This window comes from Trachinotus anak, unplaced genomic scaffold, assembly GCF_046630095.1.
Source record: "Trachinotus anak isolate AG129_WGS33_773 ecotype Australia unplaced genomic scaffold, CSIRO_AGI_Tana_v1 ptg000014l, whole genome shotgun sequence".
NCBI lineage: Eukaryota > Metazoa > Chordata > Actinopteri > Carangiformes > Carangidae > Trachinotus > Trachinotus anak.
This window is the reverse complement of record NW_027273865.1, coordinates 7,001,288-7,015,852: the sequence shown is the minus strand read 5'-3', so window position 1 is coordinate 7,015,852 and position 14,565 is coordinate 7,001,288. Positions and strand designations below refer to the sequence as shown.

General features: G+C 40.1%; 1 protein-coding gene across 5 annotated transcripts in view; it reads right to left on the bottom strand.

Annotated features, from left to right (window-relative positions):
* The window catches only part of LOC139632475 (rho GTPase-activating protein 42), a 58,771-nt gene that overhangs the window by 17,761 nt on the left and 26,445 nt on the right, over nucleotides 1-14,565 (bottom strand). For all 5 annotated transcript variants that reach the window (XM_071497424.1, XM_071497425.1, XM_071497427.1 and 2 more), the window contains exon 4: nucleotides 6,108-6,179. In XM_071497424.1, the coding sequence (XP_071353525.1) occupies nucleotides 6,108-6,179 (72 nt within the window). The remainder of the gene's footprint in view (nucleotides 1-6,107; nucleotides 6,180-14,565) is intronic.

Sequence of the window (14,565 nt, the reverse complement as noted above, 5' to 3'; positions counted from 1 at the left end):
GACTAACTCTTTCACACTTACAAAGAGCATGTAGTGACTCAGAGCTGCAGTAAATCTGTGAGGCAGAGCCAGCCTGATTAAGTCACACAAAGTGCCCTGCTTCTTTTTTTTTTTTTTTTTAATCCAGGCAGGACGTGTACAAACTGGTGCTACCGTAATGATACCCTAGCAGAACACCAGGTGTCTGTTGGTGTGCCCATGTGTTGAGTACATGTTTGTGCAATCAGAGTGGAATATGAGCGATTTAAATTGCAAAGACTCTCCCAGAGAGTGGGGTTGCAGTGCAGGCGAAAGGCTTTGAAGACCAACATGTGGTGGCAGAGGACACAGATGTGAATAGATATACATACCCTGAAGGTGGGAGTTTCTGATACAAACTGGTGCCAGCACCCAAGAGTAATCAGCTGTCTGGGAATGGATGAAGCCAAAGCACTTCCCAACACTATGTGGTGCACAAAACACACATGAACTTACCACTTGGGAGATTTCCTCATCTGATTGCTTTGTTCGCCCTCATGAATAAATCAGATGCAGGAAGAGAATATTCTGATGAAGATTCCTCTGTAGTGGAATTTCTAACTGGCAAGTCTTGTGTTGCTGTTAAGAGCGCTTTGATGCCAGCTGTAGCATGGGTGAGTTTACTAATTGCTGTTATATTGTTGTGGAGCGAAAAATGACGAGAAAAAACTGCAGGCAGCTTTTAGTGCTGGTCATCAGGTGTCAGAAAAAAAAAACTTGGGCGCAAGCAGCACAACACCAGTTTTGACACTGGCCCTAACGATCCTCAGGGCCATCATTTCTGAGCCTCATCACCATAGTAACAGATGTAAGCGGCAAGGGAGGTCGAATATGTGTGTGTGCGTGTGCGTGTGTGTGTAGGAAAGAACCCCAGATATCACACACTATCGCACTACATTTCTTCACTTCCGTCCAACACCCTGGAATAATACAAACATCAATGGCCAGCAAGGCATCACATGCAGCATATTTCACCACACGTTCATTTTAAATGGATTCTCTGAGCAGTGACATGAAAGGGAGAACTCTGAAACCTATCTCTATCAGCTCATTAGAGACTTCTAATTGGAGCAGGGGTCCAGAATGGCGATTAAATAGCAATGGCCGGGTTATTTTGATGCTCCACCACACACGCGCTGGTCTCGCTTCCACAGGGGAGGCAGTGAGAACAGAAGGCTTCAGTTTGAGTTCAGTCACTTTGCTGCAGAGCCAAAAATGTCCTTCCTTACCTGAAATCCCACTTCCTGAGGAGACATCACAGACAGCGAGACGTTGGCCAATTAACATGAAATAATTACAAACATCTGCTTCTGAGGAGTTGAAAAACAAATACACTGACTTGTACACAGATCATATTTAGTGGGCGTGTGTGTGTGTGTGTGTGTGTGTGTGTGTGTGGCAAACTGCAAACTATTAGTCTAAAACTGAACATTTATCAGTCCTTCTGCTCTCTCTGACACATGATGTAATAAATCTAAAACAATAACAAAATAAAAGCACAAAGGCTCCATATACTATGCACACTTTGCAGGTAAACAGTGATATTTCCTTTGTATTTGATCTCAGAGAAACTCTTGAGGTCTGAGCAAAGCTGCAAGCAGAAAAAAAAACTGGTATCTTCATACGATAAATCTTCAAAACCCCCTTTATTGTTACACTGTGAAAAAGTCTTTTGACAAGATCTGCATAAATATAGGTCTATACTGTATACTGCCGGGATCCCTTAGGCTTCTTCCTGTCAAGTTCAAGCTAAACCTTGCTCTCACCACCTAACTGGAGTGATAATGAGTGGGAAGACACAGCTTGAGTCATCGGGAAGTTTGGAACTCCTTGTTAAGATTATACATCTGATGATTATTTGCTTTGCTCTATTGTAACTGGTTAGTGTTGCCCATGACTAAGTCCATGACTAAGGAGCTGTCAGACCGCCCTAATTATGTTCAAGATAACAGGAAGTTTCGTGTTAGCATCTGGGCTATCTTCTCAAAGATCTAGATTTTATAATAACGGCCTCTGAAGAGTTTGTTTCGTTTTCTTACGCATTTGACTTCAGTCTCCGTTGGAATAGCTGCTGCGCCCAGCCCTGAAGGATTAAGATTTCATTAGCTAGTGAACTTTCACTGCTGGACAGTCTTGTGTTTATTCATCGGGGTTGTTTTCATGACAGCTCTGCTTTATTAAACCCAAAGACCCTGAAGACTGACAGGAAAGGTCCATCACAGAGAGAGGGACTGACATGAAACATAAGCACTCACTCAGTCCTGTGTTTAGAGTCACTTCCAGCTCCAGAGAACAGTGTACAGGAAATGCAGTAAGACTACACGCTGTTATGCTGGTTCATCCGTCACCATGATTCCATGAAGTCATTGTTCAATTTGCAGTATATAACAGATAGATAGAAGGTTATTAGAATGAAACTGCCCTGCCAGTGTACACAGATTACATAAGAGTAAGATCAGTTATCTGTAAGAACCAGTCATCAGTTTTAAAGATTATGTAAAAATATAACAGAAGATAATGAGTTTGGGGATTTTTTGTTTGTTTGTTTGTTTTTTTTTTCATCATATGGTGCATTAATTATTTTAAAACTATACACCTTAGCAATAATACGGAATACTCCACATTTCTGGATGATATTACTGTTTGTATATAATCTAATTTAACACATATTGCTTTTGCAAAAGGCAAGAAGCTGATATATTTACAGTGGATGGCTGCTGCCGTCAAACAGGTAAAGACCGACCTCTCAAGGTCTTTTTTGACTGCCTTGTGAAATTCTGGCGATCAGGAGAAAAAGTAATTACTTTCATTGTTTTAATGGTGTTTCTGCTTTACTGGATAGTGCACAGTGGAAAATGATGCGACAGACATGAGAATAATGGAAAAAAAAAAAAATCCTATTTCATTTGCATCACATTACTCCTGCATTTTGTTGTTTTTGCAGCATAAAGCTTGAGTGTTATCTGCAGTACTGCCATGTTAATTTTTTCTCTCACTATTATTATGTAAAGTGTTTTCAAAGGCTGTTGCAGTTATCTTGTCTTGTTGCAGAGCGCATTTACTTTGATTAATCAATAATATATTAACTAGGAATCTGCAAAATTTATTGTGCAACGTGATTTGCATATCTCCAGGACATCACTTGCATCTTCGATCATCTGGTGTTTTAAATGGTTGGACCCGTGCCAGATTTCAGTATAGCTGTGCTGTGACGTGGGTAGCTGTGGGCACGGCTGATGATACAAAAATAGTGTGAATATCTGCGGCCAACAAACAATAACAGGTCACAGTCATATCAGAACAATTTAATTTCACTGAAAATTACTTTTCTTTTTTCGGTCAAACCTGATTTCCTGTGTGTTTTTGCTACACAAATCAAGAGAGATGGGCAGAGGAAAAGGCATGTGCCTAAAATAGCTTCTAAAACAGGCCCACTGACTTACCACAACATCCCGAGGTTAATGAAAGTATAAAAATACTGTCTACTGTACATATTTGTATGATTGAGAAGTTTTGGTTCAGCCCACAGCTGGCAAAGATATCCCCAAACCACTTCCCTGACCCCTTTTACTCCACAGCATCTTGGTTAGCATATTTTGGGATTTTGTATGAATGCAAATGTCATTTCGGCCTCTGGAGACCATGACCAGCCAAAAATCATCTGACGTCTGTGCACCCTTTGTAGGATGAAGACAGCTCAAATTATCGGTGGCCATCTGACTCCCATCTGGATCTGTTTGCTCTAATTCTTCACACTCAGCTAGCAGGGGGACCCCTATTGTGCCCCTAATGCTGAAGACCCTTGAAGGGAATATAATATTGTCAACAGAGAGCAGGAATGCCACCCACCAGTCAGACACCCCCTGATATTTTCTTGAGAAAGTGTCCCTGGGGGGGTTTGTTTAAATTTCAAGGTCTTAAAAAAATCTGACATCCAACAAACACACAAATACACACAAACGGTGCAGACCCAGCTTTAGGCAGTTCACCTCCAATGGTTTCAGTTTATAGGAAAAAAATCAACACATGAAACCCTTAGAACAGCAGGTCTGTGCGAGAGCTCAGGCCTCAGGTTGAGGTCTATGTTGTAGCAGATCAGTCAGCAAATTAGTGGATGAACAGAAGCTGACCACATGGACGCAGTCACAGCAAACTCAGAATTTCATTCCTTATTTCAGACCTGAAACTATTGTTCTTTCCCTGGGAAGTTATTAGCTTTCAGCTCACAGAAAAGTACATCTGAAACACACACAAAAAAAGAAGTGTAACAGTAATTTCAGTTCTACATCCTGCTTTGGCAGCCAGCACATATGGTAAGTCCATGTTCCAGTGGAAATGCACAATTGTTTGGATTTCGCGATGCGTATTTGTCGAAGACTGAGCAAAGTTTGAGGGTTTTATTCCAAAGTGTTTAGTTCAGCCTTGTGTGAAGCAGACTGTGCCTAATATGTCCTGTAGTGCTGCAGTCAATCTGCTGGTGTGTTATGGCCATGAAAGTGTTGTGCTTGTGCCTAGGAAGCTGATACACTGGTACGTAACCTCAGTGGGATTACTCGCAGTATACCCAAATAAGGCAAGAGCTCCCCATTTGTCCATCTGACGTTCTCAGACATGAAGCACAGTAACTAGAGGGGTCAGACAGCCTGCAGATCTCTCCAGATTCTCGGAACAGTGGAAAGTTGCTCAGCCACTCGTGAAGTCTGCCTTTTATCTCACTCTACTTGGGCTAATGTTGAGCGGGGGATGGGCCGTAGGAGGAGAGAGCCATTAGGAGGAAGTGGTCGGAGGAAATAAGAGGTGGTGGGAGTGACGGGGGCCGTGGCTTTTAAGAAACCATTTTATAAATGTAGAGAGGAGTCGGTGCAATAACACTGAGAACCGTGATGGGGGAGTGAGAGAAAGAGATGGCAGCAAAATGTGCCATTTCATTACTCTGGATACATATGATGGTTGAAGTGACAATGGTTATTTAGTCTGGCCAGTAAAAAGTAGAGTGATTGATGTTCACTCCTCAACAATAAGAAGAGAAATAGCTCCTTTACATTGCAGGTTGGCTTGTGAAGACACCAATGATGTTTAGTAAAATATTACTTTTGCAGACCGACGGCTGAAAAGTCATGAAACATAAATAAAAACATTGGCCGGAGTTGGACTGTCCCCCACATGGGTAAGGGCCATGAAAAGATGTGCAAATGATTCACAGAGTCCAGTGTAAAGTTAGGAGTGGACTCAGAAACTCAGTGGGAGGTCTACATAAAGGCTCGAGTTCTACCAGCTTGTTCATATGTGATCTCACCAAGGGAATGACCACAAACAAGCTGCTGCACTTTCATTTTATGCCTTTGTGTTGGCCAGGAATGAAAGCATAGCTTGTAGCAACAAACCCACACTGTTCTTTGCAGTCAACTCCAGCTTCAACAACATATCCACTGTGGAACCAGGATGCCCTCAAGCAACACTCTGCAAAACCCCTACTGACATCAATCCTCGACGTCCAATAGGTTACAGAGGAATGCATTACATGAAACAGAGTTACAGTAATCTGATTACAAAAATGGTGAATGCAATATGTTAGATACTGTAAGCTTATAGTAATCAGATTATAAATGCATTAAAAAAGTCAAGCAGAAGTATCTTTGAAGAAAGAGCAGTACCTAGGTTGTGATACTGAAGGATGGTGAAATATAGTCTTTGCACATTTTCAAATATTTGCTATTTGTGCAGAAATACGTGAAATACCATGACTGGTGAAACAAAGTAAAGATTTCATTGATGTGGTTTTCAAAGAGATAATTGTTTAGTTGAACCTAAACTACCCCCCTAAGAAAACTGATGATCTTTCAATTCACGAGTCTTAATATCTTTTAATATCACGCTTGCAAACTGACATCTTTGTTTATGCCCCCTGTCAGTCTGATTAATTAGCAGCAGGCCACTTCTCTAGGCAGTGTCACGATTTATTTTTAATTAACGATTTACATACTGTAGGGGAAAATGAACGGGGGTGAGAGGGAGAAGAGAGAGCGTCAGAACACATGAAATATCCTCCGCTGTTCAACTGCTAATTGCGCGTGTAGGTGGTCTCTTACCTTTGCGACGCCGATTTGCTCCTTCCGAAATTTTTCCAAGGGTGTAATCAAAACATCATCGGCATTCTGAATCTGAAATGAAAAATAAGGAAAAATACAAAGACAGGCAGATGTCAGACTGAAAGAAAGATGTGATCTGACTCACTGTGACCTTCTGAATAATTCAAAATGACTATCAAAAGGAGAAATATCACAGAAAACTTTTAATCTACTAGTCATTCAGTTGTATTACAAAGCTCTTGCTTTTCACAAAGTGTATGACACACAGGAAATTATAGCACTGAGAATTATCCAGCCCAAGTCAAATACAGATGCATTGAGTCCAAACCCAAGTGGAGGATAGAGCAATCACATCCATTAATATCTCTTAAACCAGTGACAATGAACAATGTGCTACTGTGAGGTACTAAAATGAGTACAGCGGAGATAAGAGATAGAGCACTCAACAATGGTCCTGCTAGATAGAAGAAAATGAGGCCTTTTTATGTGAGCTATGAAGCGCCGGCATTGTCAAACCTTGCTGAAATATGACACAGCACAGCAGATGAGGAAGCTTTACAACTGCAGCCTGCAATGCATTTAAATTTTTGAGGCATGTCTCCACATATTGGCGACCCCCTCTGCATCATGACCGGAGTAAAAGGTCTCTCCCGGAGGCTCTGCCTTCTCATTCCAGACAGAAACAGATAAGGTGAGATATATTGTGCCAGTTACAGTCTCTGCTCAATCCTTGCAGGTGAGCATTTCAGGAAGATGCCATTAAAGTGCCCCTGAATTTCCTGTGGATGGGCTTTCATCCACCGAGATCAGATGACATCAGACTGGCGGGGCAGCTCTACGGGAGGCGCTGTCACAAATGACATGGCTCTTAGGTTGATTTAAGGTGTTATTCTGGGTGGTGAGTGTATGTGATAAACTAAGGCCTGGGCGCCATAACACAGCAATGATACCTGCACTAATTTAGAGGTGCCGGCTCAGATGGACTATCAGTTCCCCAGCTACAGTCCTGTGAGCACACACTGTCTTGGGATGGAGTTTTTGTTTTGAACCATTAATCACAGCACATTTTCATTGTCCCAAAATAACCCTGTCAGCTACATCACCCAACCAGAACGAGTGACTTCAAAAGGAAGCTTCAATCACCCTGAGCCTGCAATTTTTCCTTCTCCTCTTATGTGCAGTGATGTGGGATGTCGTAAGCTTTTAGTATAAATTTGAAGCTTTGTTGTAATAATGCACTTTAATTACTCTGTGATATTTGTGGCCCTTTAAATATAGACAGACATTTCACACTCAAAACCATAATCTTGTTCAGATTATGCTGGTTACACTGTATTACCATTCCACTGTCTGCAATCACTGCTCTCTACCTAATATTTCAACAGTTATATTAACACTAAACGAAAACGAGAATTCAGACATTATGAGTCATGAAGTCATTTTGCACCCTCACTGAGAGGTGCAATGTTGCATAATGATAATTTGCACATTGCACCAAATTAGCAAAAAGTAGCTATGGTTGCTACAGTTTTCACTTTTTCAGAATTGAATGAAGTATAAAGAGCAAAGTGAAATGGGGCTGAAATAATTTTGATATCTTTGACAATTATGGACTAAATTATTATTGGATTAATGAAAAAGTAATCAATAATGAACCTTTAATTACAGCCCTACAGTAGAAAATGTTAACTGCACCAAAAATCCGTAGACTGTGGGTGTTCAATGACACATGGGTTGACTCTCTACTCTCTACTTAGGCTATAGAATTACAATTTTTATTGCAAGATGCCATTCAGTTTCACAAAAAATGGTGCATTATGTAAACGAAAATAAGAAGACAAAATATTTGAAATAATAAGAAGATATGTCTAAATTGGGAAGCTACCAATGATCTTAGTAACACTGTGTTTAACTTTTATTTGCAATCGGTTGCTCCTTTTAAGTGTGAATGTCTGCAGAAATCACTTCACATACAACAGAGCCACTCAAAATCTGTATTTACAGGCTGTCACTACAATGTGAAGTACTCCTGTAAGATAAATCGAGACAATTCAGTTACGAGTGACACTCCATTAAGAATATAGAGGACATTTGACGGTCATCGTATCTCACTGTTATAATCCTCCAGTCATATCGAAGTCATCATGGTATCTACTGTGTCAACAGCGAGAATTATACCACTCTGCCAGTGTGATAATGTCATTTCCTCTGTCTTATCTCTTATACTTTCAGTCTAATTGAGCCTGCAGTATTACCATGCTTTAAATGTAGATTTTTAATACCATTAGCTTTTTTTTCATTTTCAGTTAAATGGACAGAACATTTAAATACACAGCACTATAAGCTTTGGAGATTAGGGTTTAACATTTAGACACGAGTTGAATCAAGAAAAAAAATAAGTCTTGTCTTTTTATGGATTTCTATGTCATATGGTTGGATGTTGAGGGTGACTGTGTTTTAGGACCATGATCAGTCTTAAATTTACACTTTGACAAAGAATGAGAACAAATATATGATCAATTTCTCATGTCATGAGAATTAACAGTGGGGTGGTGGTGGTGCCATTTAGTGCACATTACACTCAAACCAATGCAGAACATAGAGATTGTTACCAGAATGTCAAGATTTCAAGTGCTCAAGATTTCAGATCAGCTTTGATTATTAATTTCCAATAAGCTGATACAGATATTTCTACTTGAAAGGCGCCAACTTATTTAAGACTCAATGGATTACTTTCAAACTGGCATTGTGCCGAATGCCCTCAGCAACAGCCTCTTTCAACAGGATTAAATCCATATGAGCGAGCACAGTGTGATGCTTGAAAGGATGCAATAGCGCTAAGCAATTTCATTACTGGATAGGGAGAGGAATGTCAATGCGCTGTATTTCCCTTGCTCCTGCTTTTACAAGTCCAAATATCAAGCAGATCAAAAGTGTTGCTGTGAGGTTAATTTGCAGAGACAGATCAGAATGCCACCAAGACCGGGCCAAATTGAATAGTGCAAAGTGGACCAATTCAAATTTCCCTTTGACACCTGTCAAAAGAAAATATCTTTGTTTAAATGTGAACATCTACTTGGAAACACAACTAGTTTCTCCCTCATTCGTCTACCGACCTATAAAAATATGCCCCGGAGGATATTACACATTTTTCCACACAGCTTTAACAACACACACAGTATATTCAGTCTGACAATTTCTCACAGTGTGCATACATGAGCATAAATCCCAGAGAGGCCCAGAGATAACCATCCCTCAGTCAGTTCTTGTTACTACAGCACTTATCAGGCATATCTCATTTGCTCATGAAACACAGCTAGAATACAAGGTTTATTTTACTAATATTTATACAGCATACAGTATTATGTTACAGATCTACTGGAATGGCTTTAAATGTATTTACTGTGGGTTGTATAGGTCACATTTCTGCTCTTACAGCTTGTAGGTTATAATCACTGTAGCATTTAACTGTGGATTGCTCTGACTCACTGGTTACAGAATGTCCATAACTTGGTGGTAAATAACGTTTAAAGGTTTTTTGCCCATTCTGTGTCCTCACAATGAAAAGCCAACTTAATATATAGTGAATGAATACACACAAACACACACACTCATACACATCAGTCCTGCCGTATTTTTCTGGTTGTAGGGGTGTCATAAAAGCTTGCCTAGTCTCTGTGCTGCAATATCATTCAAATGAAAAAACATATTTTTTTGTTTGTTGTTTGGAAATTTCTTCTCTCAAATACAGTATCCAAGAAAACTTGGCTCCAGGCAGAGAAGAGAGTTCTGGAAAAAAAGGCAAGCGGGCTTTGACAAGTAGGTGTTTTATCGGTCTATGACGATTTAGTAAAAGCCTCATACAGAAACCCTGACATCTCTAGATCTGATCTAATGGGGGCTTTTGGTCAGAATTGATTTGTTTTAGAGTGGTTGGTGTGCACAAGCAGATTGAGTAAATGAAGAGATGATGAGTCCAGAAAAACATTTACCCTCAGCAGAGACAAGTCCAGAATTTCTTCAAGTCTAGCTTTTAACAAGCTATTGATTACATAGCATTAGATAAATGATATTATAAGTTTGTTTCTAATTACACTAAAAGCACCTTTCATTAAATTCATCTGTTTCAAATTAACCAAGAATATTCTCACTAAACTTCTCTTTTCACCTTGAAACCACGAGGAGGTCTGTTGGTGATTAACATTAATTTATTGTTTTAACTATGCATCCTGAAAGTGGCCTTCATTCATGCAAGTGATTACATTTTCCCATTAGGTCCTCATCTAAGTTTAGTGATGTGTACGAATGATTGACTAAAGCCTTTGAGGCCGAGAAGCTGACACGTGTAGTGCTACTGGTAGAGCCTCTGAGTTTGCTAACATGCATGTGTTTTCCTTTACGTGATAAAAAAACAGCCGTCTGCACATCTGCACCTCTTTGTCTTGAGTCGTATTAGAGCTAATGATAGCCAACAGCATCAAATAAAAATATCAGCGACACTCACAGCAGTAACTACACAGTGACAGCATCAGCAACCGAATGGAATTAGCCTAACTCATTAAAGTAGGTGTAAGCAAAGCCCCCACAAGCTAATTAATGTGTTAAATGCATAATAAACATTACTGCCCTCATCACTGTGACAGAATAAAATGTCCCATTTCACACTGATGGTGTGATATGACCTTTATTAAAAGGGGGAGTGCTACAGCTGTGCGTTTCACTCACTTCTCTCTGCAGATTGTTTTGTAGGAGAGGTGTGTGCGTGCGTGTGTGTGTGTGCGTGTGTGTGTGTGTGTGTGTGGCGGGGGGTAACAATCTCATTGCAGAGCTAAGTCTTTATCTGGCGCAGCACTGATACCTGCAGCAAGCTGAAAAGTCATCCTCCCCTAACTTTTATGAGCTATGAAATAAAAAAATAAAAAACAAAACAAACCTTGTGAAGACAGTCACACACTGCAGTGTGAGAGAGGATCTGACACATTTGCCCTACACTTTTCATTGGAGAGTAAGCTGTTAAACAAGGATATGAAGCAGCCGCTGAAAAGGAGCCAGCCGCTGGTTTGTGGCTCCCATGAGGATTTTCTGTTGTTTGTTTTAAGTACAGTTTGGTTGCCTGTGATATATTGTTATGCTTGTTGATACCAGAGTTTGGGAGCCGCACCAGAGTAGTTGTCTACGTGGGCTCATCCTTGTGCATGAAACCACTTTCTCCAAATAGAAAGGTCTTTAAAGAGCCAACACAGAATGAGAGGATTTTCACATTGAAATTTTGTGTGTCTATCAACTGATCAGAGGTAAAAAATAAAAAGCTGATTTCAGGTATTTCAGGCATCAGCAACTGTGGTGATTGGGGGACGCCTTTGTTAACATTTGGATCACAGTTTGTACCTTTAAAGGTCCCATATTATATAAAGTGAGATTTCCCTGTCTTTTTTAATCATCGATCAGGTCTAGGTTCTATATTAATATTGTGAAAGTATCAAAGCCTCAGTCCACAGAGAAATGCACACAGCCCGTATTCAGACACTGAGCCTGAAAACAGGCCGTCAGGAACTTTATGCCACAACAAAGCAGTCACCGCTCTCAGCCGTGCCCCAAGCCAAGCCCACCTGGATCCACCAACCTTGCAGGATTTGGTTTGGTGTTTACCTGAAATCTGCTGTATTTTCATTCATTCACTAAGAAAACAGTCAGCCAAACAATTGTTGTTACTAGAGCTCCAAAGAGAAGCCTGAGAGAAGATGCAAAACTAGACTGGGATGGTTTTGGTTCTTAAAACCACAAATGTATCTTCTTATGGACATCAACACTTTAAGTAAAACCCTGGAAAAGTGTAAAATGAAGGATTACCACATTTGTAATGTAACAATCATAGTCTCATCTACACTGCTTTGTAAACCTCTGCTTATTTATGTCAACAACATAATAAAGTCAGTCATATTGTCTAATAGTTAATCTTTTGTTTATTCTGAAAAGAAACATTGAGTTTGACGTCACCGGGAGGAAATGACAGCTAGGTAATTTATGAATAGCGGTATTATTATTTACTCATAATACCTGTGTGACAAAACAAGAGACTTAGCTGTCAGTCAGACGTGTGAGTGGGCCAGATGATGTGGAGAGAGCCAGCGCAAAAGGAAAGCTGTCCCCACACTGCAGTCCCAGTGCAATGAAACGAAACGAAACATTTAGAACAACAACAACCCAACTGTTGCCATAAAAATTCAATTGGATCCTAAAAAATGAAGGTAGCTGTCAGTAAGTTAGTAAAGCTGGCAGGTGGAGTTTACTGAGAACCCGGAGTGAGCGGGATAATTTGTCTCCTGAAGTAATATAGATATTTAAGCACCATATTTCATGTATTAATTAATGTATGCCAGGTGAACCTTCAGGTTGATATATCGGATCATAAAAATTCTCGCCATGGAGTGGTATTTCAGCACGCCTGACTCGGTGGGACCCATTCTCTCCTTAGCACAGACGAGCAGTAGGAAATACATTATGTCAGCAAACAGCTCTTCTGGCGACTGTGTAAATGCCTTCTTTGCTCTCCACACTTCCCAAAGAAACTGCTGTCTTCAGACTGCCTGTTTGTAACAGGAGAGAAAATGCTTTCCATCAGAGTAATCTGTGACCTTGCTTTACTGAAGTGACACATAACAAGCAGACAGCATAAAGACAACGAGAGCAGCACGGAGGAAAGGGATCACTGCAGTGCAGCATGAGAAGGCTCTAAAATGGTGACATTTGTCAGCTGCGTTGTGATTTGTTCTCCTGGTATGTCTCAGCCAACACGTGATCTGGAGATACAAAGATGACACACCAAGTCAATATGCCTCGCTTTGTTGGAATAAGTTGTGGAATAATAGGTGTTTTGTTCTTTCCCGGAGGTTCTTTATCATTCTAATAAGATCTTTGTAGAAGTGAAGTGTAAATAAAGTGTTATCCATGAATTAGACTGACATATACCGAGATAGGATAAATGTGTATATATGCCCGTAAGCTGCTAAAATGTTCAGCCCCCCCCCCCCACCCCACATCTGTTCCTTTTAATGATATACACAGTGATATCCTCGCTCATTTTAGCTACAAGGGTGTGTGGTGGGGGTGGATAGCACAAAGGTTTGATACTGTTCGTTCCAAATACTTTTCAGACTTTCATTAAACAAGCCACCACCAATGTTGCTTAGAACAATGACTGCCTTTATTTCCCACTGTTGTTTCAGGGTCAGTGGGACATTCCTCAGTTCACAGGCCGCCACACATGGTACCCACAGAGCGGAGTTACTGTACTGTTAAATCCTGAAAACACAGCAGCAGCAGCAGTATATGCTTCACCCCAAACACAGACACACTTTATACCATTTAGTTTCAGTTCTGTGTCATAGACAAATTATATGTAATTGTATGTGCTTAAAGGCTGCTGAAGAAAATGTGAAGCAAAGGAAAACTCAACATGGGAAATAAATGCAGCACAGTGCTACAAATCAGCACTTAAGAGACCAGAGAGGGCTTTTGTTGTTCATCTCGTCGAACAGCAGGAAAAGGAGAAGGGAATTACAACATGTATCTTGCACTTATTACTGAGAGAAAAATAATGAAGCTACAGCTTGTTCAATATTGCCGAGCTGCCTAGGATTTGAGAGATGTCATGCTTTACCAGCTTGTTTTTCTAATTCAAAATTAAAATGAGGAAGAATTAGGCCCTAAATACTGACTTCATGTCATTCACATTTATTACAGTCATTAATGAGTTGATAGTGGATTGAACACAAAATATGTCACAAAATATATTCTCCATCTATCATATACGACCAGGGTCCTTGGGCAACTGCACGAAGTCGTTCATATTTATAAATGATTTTTTGAACTTGCAATAAGACATTCTTTGTATGAAAGGTGCTATACAAATAAAGTCTGATTAATTGATTGACAGCACACCCTGGCTAAAGCTAACATGCTAACACTCACTAACTGAAACAAGATTACATGTTAAGATTAGCAACGGGCACAATGATTTAAAAAATACCTATTACATGACACTACACATGTGATCACTGACTGTTTTCTGAATAAGTTTTCATGCTTCCACTTTTGTATATAGCTGTATTTTAAGCACAATTCATGAAAATAAAGATATTTTAATGCAGTGGTTCTAAAAGTGGGGTCCTGGGACCCCCATGGGCCCTTGAGGGGGTTCCTGGGGGTCCCAAGCAAAAAGAGGAATGATTCATTTTCACTGTTGTGTTACCATAAGTAACACAATGACAGGATGTGGGACTATTTTGGACCTGGGTTTCAAACACTTTCTATTATAAAACATATAAAAGTGAAAAAGTTTCAGAACCACTGCTTTAATGTCAACTCAGATTTCCACTATTTGTATAAAATGAGTTGGAATATAATGAAACTACACCTGATTTCTGTTCACTTTCAGTGAAAACAACAACGACAACAA